Source organism: Ovis canadensis, chromosome 4 (genome assembly GCF_042477335.2).
Source record: "Ovis canadensis isolate MfBH-ARS-UI-01 breed Bighorn chromosome 4, ARS-UI_OviCan_v2, whole genome shotgun sequence".
Classification (NCBI taxonomy): Eukaryota; Metazoa; Chordata; class Mammalia; order Artiodactyla; family Bovidae; genus Ovis; species Ovis canadensis.
The window spans coordinates 78,800,154-78,825,801 of record NC_091248.1 but is presented as its reverse complement, the minus strand read 5'-3'; the positions used below and the strand labels follow the sequence as shown (position 1 = coordinate 78,825,801).

The window sequence follows — 25,648 nt, the reverse complement described above, 5'->3', positions numbered from 1 at the left end:
AACTTGCTAAATTGTTAGTTCTAGTACCTTTTTAAAAAATTTATCACAAATGGTCCTTAGATTTTGTCAAATAACTTTTCTTTTGAAATAATTATATGATTTTTCTCCTTTATCCTGTTCATATGTTATATGATTTTCAGATGTTTAACCAACCTTTCATTCTTAAGATAAATCCCACTTGGTCAAATCAAAATTGTTGGAAAGTTTGTGTTTTTAATGTTGGTTCATTTGATGTTAATTTACTGACAAATCCTTTTTCCATAGTGTCAGAGATAGTCCATTGCTGATGACTACAATTCTGAAATGGTGGTCTGAATTATCTACTCCCACAGATTCCCCGTGTGACCTACGCATGCCTTTATATAGATGTTTCTGTGTGCCTACTATGTGCCAGGCATTATTATGCATTGAGGATACAGAAATAAATATGGTAGACAGCCCTTGCCCTCTCAGCTGTGGTGAAGACAGTAAGATAGTTTAATGAGTGTTAGGCAATAGAGAGTAAAATTTGAGATTTAAACAAAGGGAACCATGTTATAATTTTTTTAAAGCTGCTTGGAGGGGACATGTCCCTGGAGGCCCGGGGGGTTAAGGCTACGCAATGCAAGGGGCATGGGTTTTACCCCTGGTCCAGGAACTAAGATCCCACATGTCCCATGGCACAGCTGAAGGGAAAAAAAAAGTCACTTGGAGGAAGTTACCTGAATGGTAAATTGAGTTCAACCAGGGTTACCGTATCATTTACTATCCAAACAGGGACAATTTTCAAAGTGAAAACAAGCATAAAGTAGGATGTATAATCACCTTAAATCTAACCAGTCAAATGAGAAGTGTTTGAGGCAGAAAAAAACTATGTGAAAGAGGACAAGGCCCATTAAGATAACTAAAAATCTTAATTCAGTGAGCTGTAAACTGTGAGGGAAGAAATCAGGTGAGAAGCAAAGACCAGAATAGAAAGGTCTTGTAGAGTGGCAAGGAGCTTGAGCTTTAGTCTAAGGACAGTGAACATTCTAGGAGAAAGTGTCAGCAAAGGTATCCTTAGAGGTCATTTGGAGGGGAATGGAGAGTGGGTATGGGTTTTGGGGGACATGAAACGTTCCACAGTTGTGTGACACAAAGACACTGAATGGCACACTATGCGCCTTACAGCTCGATAGAGCTTCTTTCCTCCAGCTGAGAGATGAAAACAGCTCTAGATTACTGTGTTCCAAGGAAGGATGATTTCAAGAGATATTTAAGAGAACCTGTAAGGCCTTGTGACTGACAGGATATGGAGGTGAGGGAGAGGGAAGTCAGTTAACTTCCAAGATTCTGGCTTAAGCAACAGGATGGATGATGGTGCCATTTACTGACATAACCAGACCCAGAAATGAGGGTGTGGGTGGAGAAATAAAAATGTCTAATTTGAGATAACTTTGAAAACATTTAACTTATGGACTGTGTGTGTCCTCCCAAAATTTGTTAAGTTGAAACTCTAATCCCAACTAGGTGTTGGGAGGTAAGGCCACTGAGAATTACGTCACGAGGGTGGAACCCTCATGAATCTAAGTAGTGGCCCAAGACATCACTGAATCTTTCTGCCACAGGAGGATACAAAGTTGGCAGTCTTCAAGTCAGAAGAGGAATTTTTCAGAATCTAACCATGCTGGCACCCTGACCTTGAACTTCCAGCCTCCAGAACTGTAAGAAATTTCAGCTTATAAGCAACCTAATCTATGGTACTTTGTTATAGCAGCTCCAGTTAAAACAGTATCCAAGTTTGGCTCAGGTGAAGATCTGGGCTGAAGAGAATCAGCGGAAGTCATTGAAGTGGAGTTTTGTTTAGGGCATGTGTAAGACATGGTTAGAGGTGAAATTAGCAAGGGTCTGAGAGAAGGCTCTGAGGGGGGAAGAAAACCAGAGGAGCATAACATGACAAGTGCAGTTTAGAGTCTCATAAAGTGTTCAACAGTGTAAAACACTATCACATTTCAAAGTAAAATGAGCAAAGTATCCTCTGGACTTAAAAAAATTCAAGTTTCAGTGGCAAAAACTAGACTCCTATGAGTTTTGTGGTAAACTGTGAGCTGTGATTCCTCAAAGGACAAATCAGGCAAGGGTTAGGTTTGTAAGTGGGAAAGAGGGAAAGGGTTGAGGAAGATGATTTTTACTTTAAAAAAGGGTTCAGTTCAGTTCAGTCGCTCAGTCGTGTCCGACTCTTTGCGACCCCATGAATCGCAGCACGCCAGGCCTCCCTGTCCATCACCATTTCCCGGAGTTCACTCAGACTCACGACCATCGAGTCCATGATGCCATCCAGCCATCTCATCCTGGGTCGTCCCCTTCTCCTGCCCCCAATCCCTCCCAGCATCAGGGTCTTTTCCAATGAGTCAACTCTTCGCATGAGGTGGCCAAAGTACTGGAGTTTCAGCTTTAGCATCAGTCCTTCCAAAGAAATCCCAGGGCTGATCTCCTTCAGAATGGACTGGTTGGATCTCCTTGCAGTCCAAGGGACTCTCAAGAGTCTTCTCCAGCACCACAGTTCAAAAGCATCTATTCTTCAGTGCTCAGCTTTCTTCACAGTCCACTCTCACATCCATACATGACCACAGGAAAAACCATAGCCTTGACTAGACGAACCTTTGTTGGCAAAGTAATATCTCTGCTTTTGAATATGCTATCTAGGATGGTCATAACTTTCCTTCCAAGGAGTAAGCATCTTTTAATTTCATGGCTGCAATTACCATCTGCAGTGATTTTGGAGCCCCTCAAAGTCTGCCACTGTTTCCCCATCTACTTCCCATGAAGTGATGGGACCAGATGCCATGATCTTCGTTTTCTGAATGTTGAGCTTTAAGACAACTTTTTCACTTTGGTCATGTTTAAAGAAATACAAGGACCCAATTAGAGAAACTGAAGTACTGGAGGAATGAGAAGGCTACTTAAGAATCAGCTGGGGAAGGCTTGCAAAGTTTAAGGTTTGGTTAGAGTTTAGGAATCTGTATTTAAGTTCCTGATAGGATTTTGATGCTCAAGACAATTTGGGAGCTAGCAGAATCATAAGAGCAACCTTTGTAAGATACTTCATGCTTTTATGCTTTCTAAACAGGAGAGGAAGAACCTATAGAGGATGCAGGTACAGACAGATTTGGTGATGGATAGTTCAGAAGTAATCTGCTAACAGACTTGGGGAAGGTGAAGATTTAAGGAGACTACAGATTTCAGATTGTTTTGAAGAATAGACAGGTTGCTAACGTTGAGGACTTAGTTGAGGATGATAATCACAAATTTATAGTGTCACCAGTCTATACCATTATGTTCTTTTCTGTGGCAGTTATCAGCAACCCAACTGTATTTAGATAAGGCAGACAGAGCTAAACTCATCTAAGATTCAGAGTTTGCCACAAGTTATAAAAGTGACAGTAAAGCAAAGAAGTTTGGAGAACTGCCAAAAAATCTTTTTCCTTCACTTTAGAAGGATAATTCTGAAGGACACAGAATTCTGTGTTGCTTTTACTCTAAACACTTTAAATATTTTATTCCATTTTCTTGCCTGAAGAGAAGCTGAAGAGAACTATGTATAGGGTTTTTTTTTTCCCACCTGGCTTCTCTCAGGATTTTTTTTTCTTCGATTTTCTATAATTTTGAAACAGACCTAATTTGGACTTTACTCAATAAGGAGGGGGCAGCAAAACATAATCAATGATATACTCTAGGAAGACCAGAATCTAATCTAGGTAATCTAGAATCAAACCTTTATATTTACGGCCTAAACCAATGGGGTTCCAAAAGACTACTGCTTTGAAGAGTGTACAGACTGTGGTTTCCTTTGTTTGGGATAAGGCTTAGGCATCATCCCAAGTTTTTTCAAAAGTACCTAGAGATGATTCTAATAGGCAACTACAGTTGAAAGGCAGTCATTGATCTGTAATTTATGTTGCTACAGTAAGGCTCAAATCAGACAAATAGACATATAATCCCAAAATTCTGAAGAAATCACTGGTAACAAACTAAGCTGACCCCATAAAACTACAATCACACATTAATCACACCATTCTCATCACAAAAGAAAAACAGATTTTGAATATATACAATTTATTTAATAAATTAATATCATTCAAAATACAGTGCCAGAACATTATGCAGTTGAACATGCTAGTAATGTTTGTCATGAAGCACCTGTGCTCATGTTAGATTGGCGGCGGCCCGCTACTGCTAGTGGTTCCTGGGATTAATGCCAGAGCAGCACTAGTTATCTGCTCTTCTGCACCACTAGTGCAGAGAATTCCTGAACAGTTCACTTTCTAATCCTACCCCCCCACACACAACAGGTTAAAAAAAACACACCCTGACAGCTAACAAATATCTATACACAATCACTCTACAGTAATGCTTATTAAATTAAGATGTAATGACCTGGTTAACCCACTCTAAATCTTTAAGATGGAGAAATACAACAGCAGCAGGTAGTATTATGCATGAGCCAATGTTAATGTAATACAGAAAGTGGAGGCATTTACTGATTAAAGCTCCACACAGACCCGCACAATGAGGGACTAGCAATTCTTATTGCAAGCCCAGCAACTTAAGTCCACACCTGGTAATGACCAGCTGATTGGAAGACCTGTATTCTAGATAGACAAGTATAAGTTAGTGAAAAGAGAGTACATGCACCTAATAGTATAGAGTTAGACTGATCCTGCAGTCATACTTTCCCTGTGCAATACCATAAAATGGAAGATCTTCCTCAACTATAGGATTTAGACAACATTTCTATGCCAACATGGACACTAGTGTTAAGTGCAGCTCACTTAACTACACTGAAAAAAACTATATTCCAGGACTTCAAAACAGAAGCACGGGAATGAAATACATTTACCAAAATAACCTCAGCACAATTTGTGATATACCACACTAGGAACAGGAAACTACTTTAATAAGTGAACTTTTGGAACTGTACATACACAGGGCTAACAATGTTAGATAATCCAGATTGTTATGCTCTCATGATACACATAAAAGTTTCTCAATTATTGGATAATCTATTTCATATTATGGAAGCATATCTTTAAGACTCACTGATATATATTATACTGATGCAAATATTAAGTAGGGCATAAAAATAAAATTTATCAAAGATAGATTTTTTTTTAATGTACTCATTCAGTCCTTCCATAGTCTCTCATTAAGCAAAGAAAATGACAAAGCAAACAGACGAAGCGTGCACTCCCTGAACTCCTGACTATACAGGTGGTAGCGCAACCATCTCTCCATCCATTTCAAACTCCTCTGTTCCATCCGGTGAAAAAAGGTAAGTTGGTGGTTTCCATGGAGATTCTTCAAGGCAAGACGGATACAGTTTCCCCACAGTGCATCGAAAATCTCTCCCTAGGTCCCAGAGTACACGTTCAGATATATGTTGCCGCAGAGACCACCGGTCAAGTTCCAGATCGTATTGGTAAGTGACGTACTTAGCTCTCTCATTTAAGTGGGTTTCTCGCATAAACACACACAGAGAATTTGAGATTACAACAGCTCTCACACAGGGATCTGAGTACCTCTTAGCAGGGATGTTGGCTGCCATTTTCCACTCATTTTTATTCACATCATAGACTTCCACAGTTACTGAAGACCCATCTACAGTGCCAGAGGGGAGTCTTATGCCAGAATTAGTAGCAATGTGCAACCCTCCGATATAGAAAATTTTATCACCAAAAGCTGCAGCTGAAGCAAAAGACCTGCTCGTCTGTCTCATGGCCATTTCTACCCATGAATCAGACCTTGGAAAATAACAATACATGAGGTTCAGGGTCATCACATAAATGCAGTCATGAACTACAACTGCTGCACTCCACTGCCAAGCACAAGGCAAAGGGCTTACCATTGTCCATTCATCCTTCTCAGTGTCGTATCTTTCTACAGTTCTCCGATTAAGTTCTCCACCCACACTATCTCCTCCGATTGCATAGATATAGCCTTCACAGCAAACCAAAGATGGCTTTACGCGGACAAAAAGCATTGGGGTCTTTGGAAACCAGGTATTTTGCTGTGCATCAAACCAATAAAAGCAATTCACAGTTCTAAAGGCAGTCTGAAGTTTGCTTGTTTTACTGTGATTTGTTTTTGTGTTTTTCAGAGGAACTTGACCACCTGCTATATAGATGTCATTATCAGGTGTTACAACGGTCCCAACCTTATGTAAATCAGCTGGTGGGCTGCATAGCTTATAAACTTTTTCTGCTTGGGGGCTGTAACAGACTGAAGAGTAAAGACTACAAGGATTTTCTGAAGATGCTTCAATGAAAATCATCATCTCCTCTTTAGTCATTCCAAGTCTTGGTTTGAAAAACTTGGGCATGGACTTATACAGACCTTGAACAACTACTGACTTATCATTGGGTGGCAGACCTTGAAACCAAGCTCTCTGTGTTACTTCTGAAAGTGCATCAATTCTGATTTGGCTAAGAACTGAAGACAAATACTGCGATCGTGATTCTGTGTTGTACTCCAGCCACAGCATAGCAGCTTCACGAACTGTCTCCTCCTTTTCTACGTTTAAATTGTCACTACTGAGAATGTCTATCAGTAGATCATGTGACAGCTGCATGAAAGCTTCCTGATGATACACAGCCGTGAACTTGTGCTCCACCATCCTTTTAGCACTTTGTTTTAATTCCTCACAGCTGAACAGATCAGCAAAACTCAACAATCGCACACAATTCTCTGCATTTATTTTTTTAATTAAATATTCTCGACAACGTTGTAACACATCTTCTACCTAAAAATGGGGGGAAAACAAGGCTGATAAGGCAAGCTAGACATTTGCTATGTAACACACAAGTATATTAATCAAATCCTTATACTGTAGTTTTATTTTCAGATACACTTTTGGGCTAAGACATAGTGTCTTCCAGTAATAAAAAAATCTAGAAGACTGTGCAGGGGCTTTCCTGGTGGCTCAGATGGTAAAGAATTTGTCTGCAATGCAGGAAACCTGGGTTCGATCTCTTGGTTGGAGAAGGGAATGGCTACCCGCTCCAGTATTCTGGCCTGGAGAATTCCATGGACAGAGGCACCTGGCAGGCTACAGTCCATGGGGTCACAAAGAGTCATATACGACTGAGGGACTTTCAAAATGTATTGTTTTGCATTTTTCTTCCTGTCTAGTGGCCTACTTAACTGCCCTATTTAGGAGTCGGTATAACATCAGACAGGCTCTTGGGGACTTCCCCAGTGTTTAAGACGCTGAGCTTCCACTGCAGGGGGTGCGGGTTCAATCCCTGGTCAGGGAACTAAAATCCCATATCCCACATGCTACACACAAACAAGACCCCCCAATAAGTGACTCTTAAAAACCTAAACAGCCTAAAGGTAAGGAAATTCATGCATAAGTTAAATACTTTTAGGCTTTAAAAAACATGTAACTGAGAAAACCAAATAAGAACAATGTAAATCAGTACAGGACATGATTATTGTTGAGAAGCGAGAATCTGGTTTTGTCAACGTGTATAAGATATTCATAAAAAAGCAGCAACACACAATGCCTAACAATAGTTATCTGCCTTTCTTACCTGGAGCACTAGGATAACCAATCAAAAGAAAACAGTGCAGTTATAAATAATCTACATTTAACAACCCATCTTAGCCACTCAGTTTCCTAGATTTGTTTTCTCTCAAGACAAAACAGATCTCAGTTGAGTTACAAGTGCTACCTACTATATTTATTCCAGATCACAGTGATTAACTAGAAAGTTTGTGATAAGAAGTCAAGTTGTTTGGATTCAAAACTTGGATAGGCCAGTCAACACTTGTATAATATCAGACAAGTAGCTTTCTTCTCTAAGCCTCAGCTTTCTCCTGCATAAAATGGGGAAATCCTTTAAGTGATTATTTTAGGATTAAATGAGAACTGATATATAGCATTAGTACAGTATCTGGCATATAAAAACATTTCATGCAGTTAATAGTGAAAGCCATGTTGGCAGTCATAAAATGCCCCGTCCCAGACTTGCCAGGGCAACCTTAGTCCTGGAGGCAGAGTCTGGGTTTGCACTGGGTAAGCATATGCCTAAGGATTTCATTAACATGATTAAAAAACAAAAGGTGTCACTATTTACAGTAACAGTGTTCTGAAACCCAAATTTCTTAAAATTCCTCAATTATTTAGCAATTCTAAAAATACCTGCTTTTAGTTTCTGGCTTTTAAAAAAAGTAATGAAATCATTTAAATTATAGAAGACAGTGCTTACAGTAGGCATTTCTCCCTTTTAGGTTTGGATTCAGGATATCAATGTCTTCCATTGTAAAGCACCAGGAAGCTACCATGGGCTTCAGTTTCCCCAGAATTACAGGTACAATAGGACACTGCACAATTGGGGGGCGGGGAGAAGAGTACATACTAAAAAGCAGGAAAGCTACTTAAACTGGTGCTCAACCAATGTCACTGACATTTATTCAGCACGCATTTATCCAGTACCCACTAGGTATCATGAACTATGCTACAAAAATTTAACCTTCAGTTTGATAATTCTCCCTTTGGAGAAACTTATTTCTGAAAATACAAAGAATTATTCCAAATAGGAAAAGAAATGAGAAAAATATATTTATTTAGCCACACCATACAGCATGTGGGATCTTAGTTTCCTGGCCAGGGATCAAACCTATGTCCCCTGCAATGGAAGTGTGAATTCTTAACCAATGGACCACCAGCAGTCCTGGAAAATATTTTTATATGCCTCTTAAAATTTAAAAGAAACACTGAAGGGTGAAAGTCCCTATTGGTCCAGTGGTTAAGATTCTGCTTCCACTGCAGGGAGCATGGGTTCCACCCCTGGTTCAGGAACTAAGATTCCACAAGCCACATGGCATGGCCAAAAATAAAAATGTTGAAGGGGAAACAAAGAGTGAGAGAGTGAGTGAAACAATTTATCATATGTAAATATATCATCACTTTTTCTTTTAGTTTAATTCTTAATAGCTCAGTGTGTTCTCATGCTATTACAAATATCTGTTTGATAACTTCTCTTAAGAATCTTGACATTTTCCATGAAAAGTAATACCATCAGAAATTAGCATATCTAAGCTTTTAACCAAAACACCAAAGCATTTAAATTTAGTAACACTGTTAAAAACTTTTTACTTGAGATCTAAATTCTGTGGTATACTAGGCAAAATATGAAACTATTATGAAATTTTCACCTATCTTTTCAGTAAAGTTCCCATCATAAAACTAAGTTTACTAGATGATCAAATTCTATTGTTTTTCTTTTATACATTTTAAAAAGAAAAACTTTACACTCTAAAATCTGTGATAAAATTACATAGCTATAATACATCACTGATAAAACAATGCTTCTTAAGAAAAATAAACCACAGTTAACACATACAACTGAGAGAAAACTGCTTACCTGCAGGAAGCAAGCTGTTTCATAAAGCTGTTCTACAGTGCTGTCATTTATTGCCAAGTTACCCGTGTATGTATAGGTTATTATTATCTGTAAGGTGGCTGAATCCACATTCCTCAGATGTATGTGTGTCTGTTTGCTTTCACTCAGTCCACTCATGAACATGGCCCTACAGTAAGGGTGGGAGGGGGAAACAAAAGTAGAGCTAAAAACAAATACCAAAACTAGACCACAGAGAATATTTATTTAGGGTATCTGCTGATGGACAACTTATAGGGAAAAACTTTTGGGGGAGGCAACAGAAAAGTATAATTCAGTGCCAAAGCTATACCAAACTTTTCTACTATGCCATTCTGAATGATAATGTCAAAATTAATTTACTCCTTATATTCACACAATGGAATTTAGCAACGAAAGAAACTCTTTAATATGTACACAGACAAACCTTAAAATCATTATAGCCAGTGAAAGGCAGATACAAAAGACCACATACTGTATGATTCCATTTATATGAAATATCCCCCCAAAGCAAATATACAGAGGCAGAGGGGAGAGTAGGAGTTACCTAGGGCCATGGGTAAAAAAGGTGAGTGTACATAAAGTGACAGAAATATTTCAAATTAGATTGTAGAGATGGTTGTATAGCTCTTTAAATATACTAAAATACTTAATTGTATGTAAATTAGCTCTCAACAAAGCTGTTAAAATTTCAACTTACTCAAATGATTTCCTAAAAATATGCAGGACAGTTTCCTAAAAAATTACATGCAGGAAAATATGCTGTAAAGGAAATTATGTTATGAAGAATACAAACTAAAATGTCCACATATAGGGAAGAGATGAAAAAAAATGCAAAGAGTATTACTGAACATATAGAAAAGCCTATAGTGATCTAAAGTGTGGTATCACAACAACTAGCCTGGGCACCTCAAGGACAAGATTAGAAACACTTTAAAGTGGATGAAGTAGTCAGTCAGGGTAGAATATAAGAACTTTTTTTGGGGGGAGACTGCTGAACCTAAGAGGTTCAGGCATTTAGATCACAGAAGGCTTAAATGAGACCCAAGAGGGAATTCCCTGGCGGTTCAGTGGTTAGGACCCAGTGCTTTCACTGCTTGGGCTTGGGTTCAATCCTGCATCGGGGGAAAGATCATGCAAGCCCAACAGCAGAGCCAAAATTTTTACTGAACTTCCTTGTAGATAATGAAGAATGCTGAAGGTTCTGAGCATGGATTCACTAGCATAATAAAACATTCTAGAATGAATACTCCATACTGACAGATCTCAAAAGCCAAAGCGGGGAGGCCAGAAAACTGCTTTGTAGGCTACTGTAATAATCTATGTTAGAAGAACCATCTGACTGAGGATGGCAGAAATGGATACAAAAGCTTTTACAAAAAACCCAACAAGATCAGGTGCTTTTCTGAACATTGGTGATAAGAATAGGAAGTAGATTGTTGTTTTTTAGTTGCTAAGTTGTGTCTGACTCTTTGCGACCCTGTGGAATGCAGCATGCCAGGCTCCTCTGTCCTCAACTATCTCCCAGAATTTGTTCCAATTCATGTTCATTGAGTGGGTGATGCTATCTAACCATCTTGTTCTTTGCTGCTCCTTTCTTAGATAGGAAAAGAATCAAAGCTAGCTCTTTATTTTCAAGTAAATGCCTGAAAAAAAATATTGTTAACCATTGAGAGGAAAACTGTAAGATGGAGGAAAAAAGTTAATCTTGTAAAAAAAAGCTGAGTTAAATTTTAGATATGTTTAACTGAAGGTGTGGGCAGCTGAGTCAAATAGAAATAATACAATAACCAATTAAGTATTTAATATTACTGAAACTATGAAGGTCAGGCATTAATGCAATAGACTGTGAATTATCTACAAAATGTCACGTGTTAAAGCCAAGTTAAGTTACATGAGCGAGACTAAAAAACTAAAAGAAAAACCCACCCAGATTCCCAATGGCCAACCTGAGGTAGAGTTCTATTAGAAGAAAAAGTAAGAATGACAAACGGTTGAGAAACATTCATCAGAGAAATAAGAACAAGCCAGTCAGTATAATGCTACTCTGGGCAAGGCAAGCAGGGTGTCAAAAACTAGAGCCTCAAGGGAAACAAATGCAGCAAAAGTAATTAGGAAAGCACTGGTGACTTCTGGTGTAGCTCACAAGGAGCAGCAAGAACAGCAGCTAACTTGAGGCCGTTAGGAAATGGAAAAGTGGCAGTCAGGGAATAGAAAAAGGGAATGAAAACATCAACCAGGGTATCTGAAAACTGCCTCCCAAAGAATACAGAATGGCCATAAATAAACCTAATCAAAGTAAAGGAGAACAGGAATTATTCTCGAAAAACATCCAAGATGTAACAAGAAAACGCTAAGAAAAGCACCTAAGACTACTGGTGGCACTTGTTTCACAAGACACTTCTCTCACATGGGCGATAAGCAAAAGCAACCTGAAAAGAGAATTACAAGAGAGCTGAGCAAAAATGGAAGATTTAGGGGTCATGTGCTTTTTCTCTGTTCCAATAGAAGGTAGTTAACTTTGGAAGAGGAAGTAGGTCAAGAGAACAGCTGACTATACAGATGACACTGAGACTGGTTATTCCAGGCTATAGTTTAAGGCACCAGAATAAACGGACTTCTGTAAAGGATCTATGCTTCCCAAAGACGAAAGACACTAGGGGAAGCTGAGCCAACTTGATCATAAAAATCTGAAACAGGCTTTTCAAAGAAAGAATAAATGCTGAATTGCATAATATTACAGCAGGCTGAATTACCATGGTGAGAGGTGCTGAGTAATTCTCAAGTAATCCCTTTCACTTGGCGTCTACTGTATATGTTACTAAGAAGTAGAAACTATTACTTCAGAGGTTCTCGGGATTTTAAAAGTTTTTTTTGATTCTTGGTGGAATGAAACTGGTAAACTGCAAAAGAATGTACCTAGTTCAAAGGACAAAATTTCTCATAGGAAATTTCTAATTGATAGCGATATATGTAAGGATACTGAAATCTACAAAGTTGTAAGCAGAATCCAGCTGAAAAAACCTGGGAAAAGATCAAGTCATTATTGTGGGAATATATAATAACTATCTATCCAGTCCAGAGAAAAGATATATATAGGAGGAAAAATTAATATATGTGGTTTGGTCTTGTGGATTATGAAATTGGCCCAGACACAGGATTGTAAAGATGGATGGATTTAACCCCAAACATGGGCAGAACTATTCTTTCTACTGTTACTTCAAATCCCTATTATCTGATTTGCTTTAGGGAGAATATATTCTCTTAGAACACCAAAGATGCTAAAGAAGGGAACTAACTAGTGATAACAACAGCAGCCTTAAAGAGATTGTGTTGCTTTTCAAATTGTGATACTAATGAAATATTTAAACTTTTTATTTAGCCTTCCAGGAAGCCAATTCCAACCCAGTTAGTTAAAAGATAAAAGAATAACCTCATGGCTAGAGAATTTAGAGAACAGTGTGTTGTCTACACAATGAAAAATAAAGTTAACAAGGAAGAAAAAAGGTAAGACACCTAACCCATAATTACATGTGTTACCTTCCTGATAAAGATGACAATTAAGCAAAAAGAATTTCTGCACAGGTTTAAAAGTTACACAAGACAACTACTAGGGTAATAACCACAGAAGAGTCTATGATTACAAATACCAATCTGGAAATCCACAAGTCATAAAGTTTCCAATAAAGAATAATCAATTCATAATTAACAGCCATTAAAAAGGGAGAACTAAAAAAAAAAAAAGGAAACTAATGGACCTAGGTTTGACTGAATCTGTAACTGAATTCCTGACACTATCTACTAAGCCAAAGGAGATGAAAAAACAAAAACAATCCTGACAATCACAATCACCTGGGAAGCTCTTAAAATAACACAAATCCTGAAACTCTAACTCGGACCCACTGAGTTAGACCCAGAAGAATCATAACTTCTGGGTTTGAAATCCAAGAATCTCTTATCTGTAGAAACACGAGAGGATTCTAAGGATCCTCTCTAGGTCTATTAGGTTTTCTAGAATCACTGTTTGCAAATATGCTAAGTCTTCTATGATAAAAATAGTTTCAATGTCTGAAACTATGAAATATCCACAGTTAAACCTGAAAAAACAGCAGGCACAGCAAAGCAACTGACAAGGCAGTCTAGGCCTAAGCTTCTATAATCATCATGAGATGTGTTATACTGGGGAATGTGAAGTTTCTACACCTTCCTCTATGTTAGCTTTGAAAAGTTAAGATTATACCTGTCCTGTCTATAGCTGCCACTAAAAAGCAGCATAAAGTAAGTTTCACTGATGATAGCCACTTAAAGCCAGCTAAGATTTGTTGTACAAATATACCAGTCCACATTTAACTCATCTTTATTCATTCTGTCCCTTTCAAATATTAAGTAAAGATTCAACCTAAGGGCAGTGACCAAACATAGGAATTTCTATGCCTTAATTCTATTCCTCCCATGAAATACGTAACAAAGGAAAACCTACCTTAAAAAGATTAAAAGTTGTAAAAAGTCATAAAAATGTAAAGTTTTCTGTATAATTAGCAAACAATTAAATCAACTTCTAAATTCTGAGGCACAGAGAACATTATCAGTTATTAACTATTTCAATCTGGGAAGAAGTCTGATAAGGCTAAAAAGATATCACAAATGATCAAAGTAACCAACAGTGAGCAAAAAATTCACTTTTTCAAAGGAAATAAAAGTCCTTTAAAAATTAATAATAACAAAAAAATAATTTTAAAAAAAGTCCTTAACACATCTAAACACTACCAATTATCTTCTAGAAGTTATTATCAAGTATACAGTAACTCTTAAATTCATAACATTTTAAAATCTTATGAGTAAGTGAAAATTACACCATTCATTTTCCTTTCTCTTTCAATGAAAAAAACAGTACTGTATTCTGAACCTTCTTGCTTCCGCATCATTAAACTTAACCTTAATTTCAAATTTCTTGTATTTAATCTTTGTAAAACCTTCCCTTGCCTGTCCCTTATTTACACACACAGGAGGTGACTGGCAAGCACTTTATCACCCAAATAGAAAATTTAGGCAAAACATTAAGACATCTAATTTTTTAAATTTTAAATAGTGTTTAAAATAATTTCTATCAAAAGATTAAAACAAGCTAACATTCTGCACTTGAAATTACAAACTAACCAAGATTAAAAGTACTTACCTAAAGTAAGAGCTACATGTTGCAAGAACCATCTTATGACAAGGGAATTCAGTGCCCTCAACAATTAACACTATGTCAGTAAACAACTGCTGTTCATAAAACAATTTTAACTGCTCCAACAAGGACACAGCATATTCAGTATTGATCTGCTTCTCCTCTTGAGTGGACATGACTGTATTCCATTAATATCTCCAGGAACAGATTAGAATAAAGTCAGTCTTACTGATGGAAGGTCAAGTGAATGCTTCAGAAATAAAAAAAGGAGAAACTCTGCTTGCTGATATCTGCAGCATTCAGAACCAAGACTGACACACTCACTAATGAATAGTATCTTGCTATAGGCTTAGAATCACTACTAGGTCATCCTGTGTTAATTAGGTTCTTCAGAGTTTTTCAACACAGTCTGCACACATCTTGCTCAAATCTGCAACTGTTGTTCATCTCAAAAGAGAGTAACACACGAGGTAGATTTTGTGGCAACATCCTATGTTTGGTGGATCCTCTGAAGTAACTAAAAAAAAAAAATATATCAGTCAGAGTATCTAGGCCAGTACATTTTTAGAATACAATGTTTAAGCAGACTTACATATGAATTACATTTTTTTGAAGTTCAACTTTAGACATTACCATAAAAATAAAACATGAGAAAAGGAATACTTTAAAAGTTTATTACATTTGTAGTTTTAAGTTATCTTTTTGACTTCTATAAAAAATTTAAACATTTCAGAAAGTAAAGAACATATCAATATGCATACATTTATGAAGTTCTTTAAAAACAAAAACATACAGTATGACAAAATAGAGAAATATATTACTACATGAAGACTTCATATTATACAAAACTGCATGTTCACAAAATGTGTAAATTTAAAATTTTCAGGAGATTCAAGTCCAGTTTTTAGACAATTCATCTGGAAGAATTCCCCCAAATTGCCAAGATATCTGAGTGAAAGGGAGGCAAGTCTTTCCTTATGACTTATCAAATATTAAAATATATTAACAGTTCTACAGTAAAGGCAAGTAAATAAACCCAAGTAAATATAATACACTCAAGTTAAAAGAAAAGGTATTAGATATGATAAAGAAGTCTTCAAAGTAGAAGACTGGTTATTTCAACAAATAACACTGGACACCCCCAGGAGGAAAAAACAAAATCCAATACCATTCATCAAAGAAATTCCAGCTGCATTAAAGTTTAATTTTAAAATATTATTTGGAAATAAGTATTTATAACATATGGCAGGGGAAGGCAATGGCACCCCATTCCAGTACTCTTGCCTGGAAAATCCCATGGACGGAGGAGCCTGGTAGGCTGCAGTCCATGGGGTCGTGAAGAGATGGACACAGCTGAGCGACTTCACTTTCACTTTTCACTTTCATGCATTGGAGAAAGAAATGGCAACCCACTCCAGTATTCTTGCCTGGAGAATCCCAGGGACAGGGAAGCCTGGTGAGCAGCCATCTATGGGGTCGCACAGAGTCGGACACGACTGAAGTGACTTAGCAGCAGCAACGTACAGCAAATGAATTACAAATAAGGAAAAATAATGTATAATATAGAGTACTAATAGTTAAAAGACTATCACCTGTTTCCTAATTAGATGATTCTTAGTTCCATAATCAGAAAGTCAAGTGCTGTTGACATGAAAACTATAAAAATATTTGACCATCATTTGCAACTACTACAACTTTTTCTCACAAAAATATCATCCATCTCTCAAACAGGTCACATTGTACTTCGGGCCAACCTATACTATTACATAAACTGCTAACCTGATGCAGACTGTCAAATTTCCAGCCAAGTAAAGTATAAGGAAGTAACTAAAACAGGTGCAAAGCCAGAGACTTTGGGTCATTTAAGGTAATGACTTTGCTCTTCCAGATCTGAAAGTTACCCTATAAATCTAAGTTTACTGCACAACCTCTAAGGCTAATGATACCTAAAATCACTGGCTATTTTCATATATTAATAATGCAGCAAGGCCCAGTGTTAGTGAGCGTGTTAGAAATGAGCATTTTTACACAGGAGTGTAAGTTGATACATACCTCCAAGCCCTTAATCAAAACTCTTAGAGCCAGCTATGTTCTGGAATTTAGGATCTCTCAAATCTTATAAAGGTAATGTGGTACATATATCATGTACTACAAGCAGTCTGGGACAGAACTCCATAACTGAACATCCTATTTTCACTGAGGGAAATGTGAATAGTATGAAAAATAATACTATATAGAGTCTCATTACTTCAGATCAAGTTTTATAAAACGAAATTTTTTTTAACTTGATATTAAGAGCTTTTTGAATATCAGAACTGCAAAGGAAATATTACAGAAGATTTAATATTTGGCACTGTAAATGCTTATTATCTCAATCTTTCAATTCTGCCTCTAAAAATTTATCTGACAGAAATATATATATTGATAGGCTAAAATTCCTAACCCCAGCTGTAGGACCCCAAATTGTCCCCATCCATGTTTAAACCAGGTGACAGGAGCTGCTGGCCAGGGCCAGGATGGATTTAGATGACACACTACACTCCAGAATTCCTTGCAGGGTAGCTATACAGGTTCACTCTGATTATTTCTCTAAGACTTCATACTCTCTGAACCTGATTTTTTTTGCAGTTCCTTTTCTGAGCCCCATTTATGTATGTCTCCATTTTATTAGATTTTATTTCTTTCTATCATATTCATGATACTGTATTAAAACAATACTAGTCTGGTTTTAGAAAATTACACGGTGAGCCAACTTTATACAATCTTATTGTCACTGCTTTATACACCCCCAATTTCCATCCCTCCCTTTGAAATCTAGGGTACACTGTCTTCCTAACAATTTTTATTTAAGATATCTCAACATTAAAATAGGCAGCAAAAGTCATTCAGACATCATATAAATTTAATAATTTACACAGATCAGTATCCAGTACAATTCAAAATAAAATTAAGTGTTGCTTTTCTGGGAACATAAGAGTTCAAAATGTATTAACTGAAAGTGTAAAAAATGGCAAAGTTTAAGATGGCCAACAAATAACCTTCAAAAGGTCCTTAAAAGCAATATACTACACACTCTGAAACATATCACAAAGTCTGAACTATCCTACTTAATAACCAAAGATTGGACACATTTTACAAACTTCCCCTTAATTCCCAGGTATCAATGAAACTGTTTACTTAATTTTCGATCATAAATTAATGGCTACTTAAATTTAACTCCACAAATGTTTTTTGGGTATTTACTAAGTGCTGGTCATTGTACTGTAAGTACTCAGACTGAGAGCTGCCAACTGTGAGAGCTCCAAGACACCAAGTCATTTACTCTTACTACAGCCAAAACATGTCTATCATTTAAAAAGAGTGTCTTTATTCTGGACAAACTAGGTAGGCAAAAGAATAAAATCTAGCTGTCATGATCTTTCATTTCCAAACTTTTGATAGAGAAGTAATACAAGAAATTTTATCCTTTACCCTAAGAACAACTGTAGCCACAAGTAAAATGAGCAAAGGAGGCAGCTGGCATTTGTCCCCCTGTTAACAGTGGTTCACACACAGAGGAAAGAAATATTTACTGAAGACTTACTTAAACCTTCTAAATTTTGTTAACATATGCAATGCTTACTTAATTAAAAAACTCAAACTTTCAAAAGGTATACTACTTTCTTTTCTCATCATAAAGACAAAATATTTTAGGATTTGTAAGCAGAGTCTTTGTCTCAAATACTAAAGCTGCTGCAGTCTGAAAACAGCGAAGTCAACATATAAAGGAACGGACATGATTCAACAAATGTTCTCTACAAAAACGGACTACAGGATAAATGTACCAATCTCTGTTTTAGGCTGCTTCTTGATCAAATATTAAGAATTTTTTTAAAAGGTGGTAACAAAAATACACACTTCAAGATATTTTCCCCAGAAGAATGTTTCCCCTTCAAGTCATAAAAACAAGGAAAAAGCACAAACCTTAAATGCTTGAAAGTTGAATTAAATATAATTCTTAATCTAACCTGTCTGTATTCCACCTTTCAACTGAAATATTTTAACATCTCTTACCTAGTCACACAACCACTTTCCCTACTTACTACAGGCTCAGTCAACTTTTGAAACACTTTTAAAAAATCCAGTGAGTATCCTTTATTTAGGTTAGAAAAAAAGGACTTTTCTAATCTGCTGAAAGAAACCCACAATGAGGGGGGGAAAAAAAAAACTATTTTAGAGTCAAAAACACTTAAATTTCTTTCTTTTTTCAAATCAAATCAACTACATCATTTCTGGAGAAGGAAATAGCAACCCACTCCAGTATTCTTGCCTGGAGAATCCCATGGACAGAGGAGTCTGGCAGGCTATAGTACCAAAGGTAGCAAAGAGTCGGACACAATTGAAGGGACTTAGTAGGCACAACTTATTTATATATATTTGAAATACAGAAGATGTGTACAAAACAATTCTGTGTAAAGACATCCAATGAACACGTGGATTCAGCAGATGAACTGATGGCCAAAGACTTGGAATCCACTATCAGCTGACACATTTCCAGGTATCAGGCAACTTAAGATGAATAGAAAGGTCCTATAATTTAAAGGTAGTTGTCAGGACAATATTTCACAGTGAGAAAAGCCAACTAGAAAAAGCATTAAATGGGAGTCATACAGACACAGTATAATGACATTCAGAATCTAACAAAGTAAAATGTACTCTGGCATAAAAAGTATGGTTAGAATGCTATATACAGGATGATATCCTTTCTTCTACTCTTCATCAACTTTCTGCAAGTAAGTAGAGAACAAAGACCAACTTATGTTTTAATCTAAAAGCTTCCTATTAAGAGTAGGATTGCAACTGAGAGGAAAAAAAAAAAGCAAAAACTTGGATTCTAACATTTTTTCTAGGCTACCCAAGTCTCCAAGGTTCTACTGAGTGAATTTTGCCACACAAGATAGTTTCAGAGCATTCTGTTATTAAATAGTCATCAGGATTAAATCAGTCAACAATCCATAGCAATACACACAATTCTACTTAAAAATCTGAAATACCTCTTACAGAACGTTGTTTCAATACTTTTCCTCCCTTGCATAATCAATGTGACTATAAATTTTGTAGGGGAAGCAAATGTATCTAACGTTACTTTGAAATCTAGTTTTCATTCCCACAAGTGTGTCATTTATAGTACCTTTCCACAGAATAGCTACAGAAACATAGTCAAAGTGAAGTGAAGTCACTCAGTCGTGTCCGACTCTTTGCGACCCCTTAGACTGTAGCCTACCAGGCTCCTCTGTCCATGGGATTTTCCAGGCAATAGTCCTGGAGTGGACTGCCATTTCCCTCTCCAGGGGATCTTCCCAACCCAGGGCTTGAACCCAGGTCTCCCGCATTGTAGACAGACGCTTTACCGTCTGAGCCACCAAGGAAGTCCCAATAGAAACATAAACAGATACAAAACAAGTTTTCCCAATGTTATACAGACAAGATCTGGAGGATAAAGAATAAAGGACTGAATAACTACTGAATGTGAAAATGAGACTGATCAGCAATTAACAGAGCTATACGTGTGAAACCAGGAAGGATAAGAAGATAGGGTCATTGTTCAGTCACTAAGTTGTGTCCTCCTCTTTTGAGACCCTATAGATTATAGCCTGCCAGGCTCTTGTCCATGGGATTTCCCAGGCAAGAATACTGGAGTGGGCTGCCATTTCCTTTTCCAGGTGAAAAAACGGAGGAGGTTGCAAACAGCGACTGCACAAAAACTACACAGTAATGATGAAACAGTGATAAAGAGCAAGAGCAGTGGACTACAGGTCATCACCTGTATGCAGCACTTTCAAGTTGTATATTATTAACTTAGGTGATGCTCTAACTTCCAGTGCTACAAATGTCAATATAGAAGATCTAAACTTGTTAGAAAAAATCCAAGGCTATTCTAATGTCAAGTATTGCCAAAAAATTAGAGCATGGACTGTGGAGCCAAATTACTTGGGCTGAAATCCCAACTCTGCAACTTACTAGTTGTGTGACCTTTCATAAGTTATTTCCTTTTTGTGCTGTAGTATGCTCATGTGTAAAATGCGGGATAAAAACAGAATTCTTCTCAACTGGATTAAGGATTAAATGAGCTCTATGGAGAGTTTGGAGCAGTGCCTGACACACAGAACTACTACTCTGTGCAAAAAAAATAATTTGTAATTATTTTACTTAACACACTCACTTACTGGTCAAGCTTTTTGTAGTACCTTCACACCTTCTCAACCTTCATACCTACACAGGTCTGAGTCCTAATTACAAGGTTTCAACACTCAAACACAGTTCTCTTTTTGCCTTGGGTGAATACCATTTTAGATAAGAAAATTTTTTTCAAAGATTTTAGGGAGTATTTTTGATGGTATAAATCATGAAACATACCAGTACAACAAAGACTAACCTTGAGAAGGCTGATGCCTGTGCAAAAAAATAAGTGATAGCCAGGAAGGCACCAGTCATAGAACAAGCCTTTCTTCATTTCAGTGAAAAGATAGGTTTCTGCTTCAGGGAGGACAATATATTGGTGCTAGAAAGAGTTTGCCTTCAAGTTATCAAAACAACCCTGACAGTTGGGAATGTTTGGAAAACCACTTCATCTTCAAATTGATTGTCAACTACTACACAAACAGAATTTTCTGGAATTGTGACAAACATCAATTAAAAAACAAACACCCTGACTTTTAAAGAATGTATGAGTTTGAGACATTTCAGTACAGCTTCCTCTACTCTAATAAAGTTCAGAACCTAGGTCTACTCCTTCTTGACCCCTTTTCCAACGAGTGTGAAAAGACTACCTGACTCCATCAAGTTAATTATGCTCAGTATCCCAAGTAAAGTCAGGTCACAAGAATAGGCTTCTGTTCTACATTACGATCAGTAAGTTATCTCACTTTAAAAAAATTAAACAACATAAAGGAAACACCATTTGTGATAGAATAATTATGACTGAGGTCTGTCCTTTTATTTTGGTTATCACTTTTCTTTTTTCCCCTCAGCTCTGCAGACTTAAGAAAGCTGAAGAAATATAAAGTAAAACTGACCTTAACTTTTTCAATAGGATTTCATTTTTCACTAAATCAGTGATTGTTTCCAATCACAATAACAAAACTATTTCCCAAATATTAAATATATTCATGAGGTCATTAAGGGCACAATCACTTAACAACAATTATGGCTACTTAAGTTTCTCAGTTCCTAAAAAAAAAATAAAAAGAAGGGTAAACTGAGGAATACCTAGACTCCCCTGCCAACCATGGAACCTATTTACACGTTACCACTTGTCAGTAAGTATGGGAGGGAGTGGAGCTGAGGGGAAAAAAAAAAGGGAAGAACTGAAAAAGTATCTCTCATTAAATGGTAACATTTTCTCCCAGTCTCCTACTATAATCCCTCCTTCCCACACAGAAGAATCTAGGTGCTGAAAAATCCTGGCAAGTGAACAGGGAGTAAGCTTCACATATTTAAAAAGTTACTTGAAAACAACCTATCATTTTTAATACCCTGAGTAATTTGAACATAAACTGCTCTATTCAATCTACAAAACTGAAAATGATTAAGACTAAGATATAATGAAGGACTTTGGTATTTCCATTCATATTTTTTATGACATCAGGACCAATCCTTTTTCCTGCTCTTAGAAATACAAGCAAGAAGAAAAACAACTCTTTTCTAAGTAAATGAGTAAAATCTTTGGGAAAACCAAATAATCTTTTGCCTTTTAAGACTGCATTCAAATTTCTAAAAATTTACCATTCACTTTAAACACATTCAGTGTTCAATGTTTGGATGTTATGAAATAGCTAATTATTTCCATTAACTAGGAGAAAGAAAATTTGTGGAGGAGCGTGGACTGAAGTACTGACACCTCTATTCCCAACCACCTCCTTAAGTGCCATGTGAATAACCAAAGCTAGCTGATTCTGCGGTAATGCTTAGGAGAGCAAAAAGGAGAGAAGAGTTACAGCCCTTAAAACTCTTCCGACAAAGAGCTGTCTGTAGAGAAAAAAGAACCATGCAGAAAAGCATGAGCTATAAACCAAGCTCAACAGGAATGCCACAGCCCTGGTACTGTTTACTGAGGACAACCACCTCTTGAGAATTTCAGGGCCCCATCTAAAGGGGCTTCAATAAGCACTAGACCAACAAAAGATCAAAGTAAAGAAGTAATCTTAATATTAGCAAAATTCCACATCATCAAGGCTGGAAAACAATTGACTGGTTAGACTTTTCAATTTACTTTCGGTCAGAAAAAGTCCTTCCTAGGGGAAAAAAAAAAAAAAAGGAAAAAAATCCTAACCTAAGGTTAACTAAAGTAAGCCACTCACAATTTCGAGATTTGAAGTTCATACGACTCAAAAACTCAGGCAAAAAAATCACAACACAGCGGGAAGCAAAACCAACCAACCAACCTTACTTTAAAATAGAGAACCACTGTTAATTCCACGTTGTTGATTAGTGGTCTCAATAGAAAAGATAAAAAATAACTGTAGTCAGAGTACACTGCTGATAGGGTTGTTTCTAAATGCCTGAATGCTAAGTGAGCCAGACGTACAGATTCATGTTATCAACAACACGTGACGTCCTGTACCCTACGTTTTTACAACGCTGATACTTTAGCTAGATATTTCACAGAAACATACCCTTTCACAGGTAATTTTACATTTTCGATTCTTTTTCTATTTTCATTTTGACGGGGTCATCCGTGGCATCGAACAACTCTAGATATTTCTGAGTGGTATATTATTCTCCCTTTGAAGTAGTAGAAAGTGAGCTTTGATTAATAAACCAGGAGAAATAAAAGAGCCGTTAACTCAAAATCACCGCTCCACATCGGGATAGTCTACTCCACGGCTTCTTAATTCACAGGGAGAGAAAGGTGGTCGAGTTCAAATAACTTAAGAGATTTCAGTCTAAAGTAAATACGTACACAATTTTCCGTTTCAAAGAGCAGCTTCTGCTTTCTTTTTAAGATCATCAGTAGACCCACAATGGGACCTCTGTTAATCTAGACATCTCTTGGTTACTTAAGAAGTACCGGACAAGGAAAAAACGCAGGGCTTGCCCTCCTACTGTCTACCGTCTCGCGAACACGTCGCGAGTAGTCAAGGGAAACAGCTTGATTTTGGCAACGCGGGCTCCAGCCGGGGCCAGGGCGCCGCCCGGGAGACCCGCGGCCGGAAACGCCCCCGCGAGCGACTCGCTCAGCCGCCCCTGCCCCAAGCACCGGCCGGACGCCGGGCCGCAGCGGGGCCGCCGCCGGGTGTGGACAGAGGCGCCGGCCGCCCGCGCCCATCCCCCGCCCGCGGCGGAAACGTCTCCGGTTTGAAAGATGCCGCCGCAGCCGCCCCCTGCCCGCCGAGCCACAAAGGGCCGAACCCCCTCCAGCCCCGGCCCTCCTTCCCTAGCTCTCCACAGGTCGCCCCCGGGTCCCCCGCCCGGAGCTGGAGACGCCTGCTCACCCGAGTCCCTCAGTCCTGAGGGTTTGGATCCAGTGCGGCCGGCGGCCCTGAAGACGCTGGGCCCCAGGAGCGCGGCGGCGGGGGCGTGGCCCTCCCGCGGCGGCTAGGGCCGGGGTCTCGCCTCCGCCTCCCTAAGAGGAAGGCTGGCGCCGCCGCCTCCCCTTCCTTCCGGTTTCCCCTCGCGCCCTCCTTCGGCCGCTCAGTCCCGAGCGGAAAACTGCGTCCTCTTCGGGCGCCGCCGCACGCTCCTCTGGGCCCGACCACCGCCAGACTCCTCCCCCGGGAGCCGCGCCGCCCGCCCTCACCGCCTCGTCAGCCCCGGGGCCGCGAGACGCCTGGCTTGCCGCTCCCACCCCGCCCCTGCGGCGCGCTCTCGCCCTCTTGGCGGGCCCCTTTCGAGACCCGGGGACGCGCGGACAGCGGACCGTGGGCCAGCCTTCTCCAGGTTTCTTTTCCCGCCGCGCGCGCCCAGGCGCGCGCCTAGCACCACAAACGTCGGTTTCGCAGTTTCCCGGGTTCTTGGGACCACCCCCCCAACCCCGCCCGCCCTTACCCTCGCTTCCCCCGCCCTTTTCCTTTGCTAGATCCCACCGGAAAGCCAAAACAATTGGGTCCGCGCAGGCGCGTGGAGGAAGCGGAAAGAGCAGGAAGGGCGGGGAAGGCGCGAGGTGACGGGGAAACGCTTTTGAAGGGGTTTCCCTGGGAAGGTCAGCGGAGAGTCCGTGGAGGGCGCGTGCGCGGCGGAGGGGTCGCCCTCCTAGGAGCGGAGCGCGGATGTGGGGCGCCAGGAGGTGCGCATAAGGGAGGCTTCAGGCCTAGCCTGGTGAAAAGAGCACAGAGAAACTCAGTGTTGGGAAATGCGGACAGCCAAGCACCAAGTTCTATGCCGTAGACTGATTTTTTCCCCCTCTCGAAATACAGAAATTTGCAGGCTGAGTCCCGGAGTGGGAACAAGGTGGACTAGACAACACCAGACCAGGGAAGAAAGACGCTGGGAGGCTGAGTGGGCTTTGTCTCCTCGGCCCCTTCTCTCCAAAACACGCTCTCCACTTATCAGAGCACATTCGGTTTTCCAGTGCTCATCAAGAGAGACTTCATGTCCTGGTCTCAAGGCCAAGGGAAAACTCAAAGCAGCACCTGAAAGAGCTTGCAGTTCTGGAGAGTGAACCGTTGGCGTGTGGAGGGAAGGCTCTTCAGCTAGTTTGTGCTGCAATGCCTCGGCTTCCAGCTCCCCCCAGTAACTTCCAAAGGAGAGCCTTCAGCTTCACTAAGCGAGGCTTTTGTAACAGCCGTAGGCTGTGGCCCACTCTGGTGTGGTTAACTTGGTACGGCTTGCTAGCAAGCAGAAAAGTCACAGATCTACTCTCTAGTTTGATACAATTTATTCATAGATCACTAAACTGTCAGAAATGCCCACATAGACTTCACCCACCTGCATAACTTCCATTCTTGGCACAAGCCCAATCTGGAGAATGTACGTGACCAATTATAAACTAAATGCACACATTTACTGAAGAGCTGCTTTAGACCAGATTAAATCAACTGAATACACACCAAGATATGTATGTCTGGGACTACGGCAGAATCTAGAAACTAATTCAAAG

The 25,648-nt window shown here is 39.0% G+C and overlaps 1 protein-coding gene and 1 long non-coding RNA gene across 3 annotated transcripts; one reads left to right on the top strand and one right to left on the bottom strand.

Annotated features, from left to right (window-relative positions):
* Window positions 1-3,234: 3,234 nt before the first annotated feature.
* On the top strand, window positions 3,235-6,918 carry LOC138439388 (uncharacterized). Its single transcript, XR_011256701.1, has 3 exons — window positions 3,235-5,437; window positions 5,902-6,017; window positions 6,116-6,918. It is a non-coding gene; the product is annotated as an uncharacterized lncRNA (long non-coding RNA).
* KBTBD2 (kelch repeat and BTB domain containing 2) lies at window positions 4,058-24,664 on the bottom strand. 2 transcript variants are annotated; one of them, XM_069588095.1, is made up of 4 exons: window positions 24,598-24,664; window positions 14,578-15,088; window positions 9,387-9,552; window positions 4,058-6,757 (listed from the first exon to the last, which is right to left on the bottom strand). In XM_069588095.1, the coding sequence occupies exons 2-4, from the start codon at window positions 14,745-14,747 to the stop codon at window positions 5,222-5,224; spliced, it is 1,872 nt and encodes a 623-aa protein (XP_069444196.1). In that variant the 5' UTR covers window positions 14,748-15,088; window positions 24,598-24,664; the 3' UTR covers window positions 4,058-5,221. The 2 variants fall into 2 exon arrangements, with proteins under 2 accessions (XP_069444196.1, XP_069444194.1); XM_069588093.1 differs by having other exon boundaries at window positions 24,045-24,615.
* Window positions 24,665-25,648: the final 984 nt, after the last annotated feature.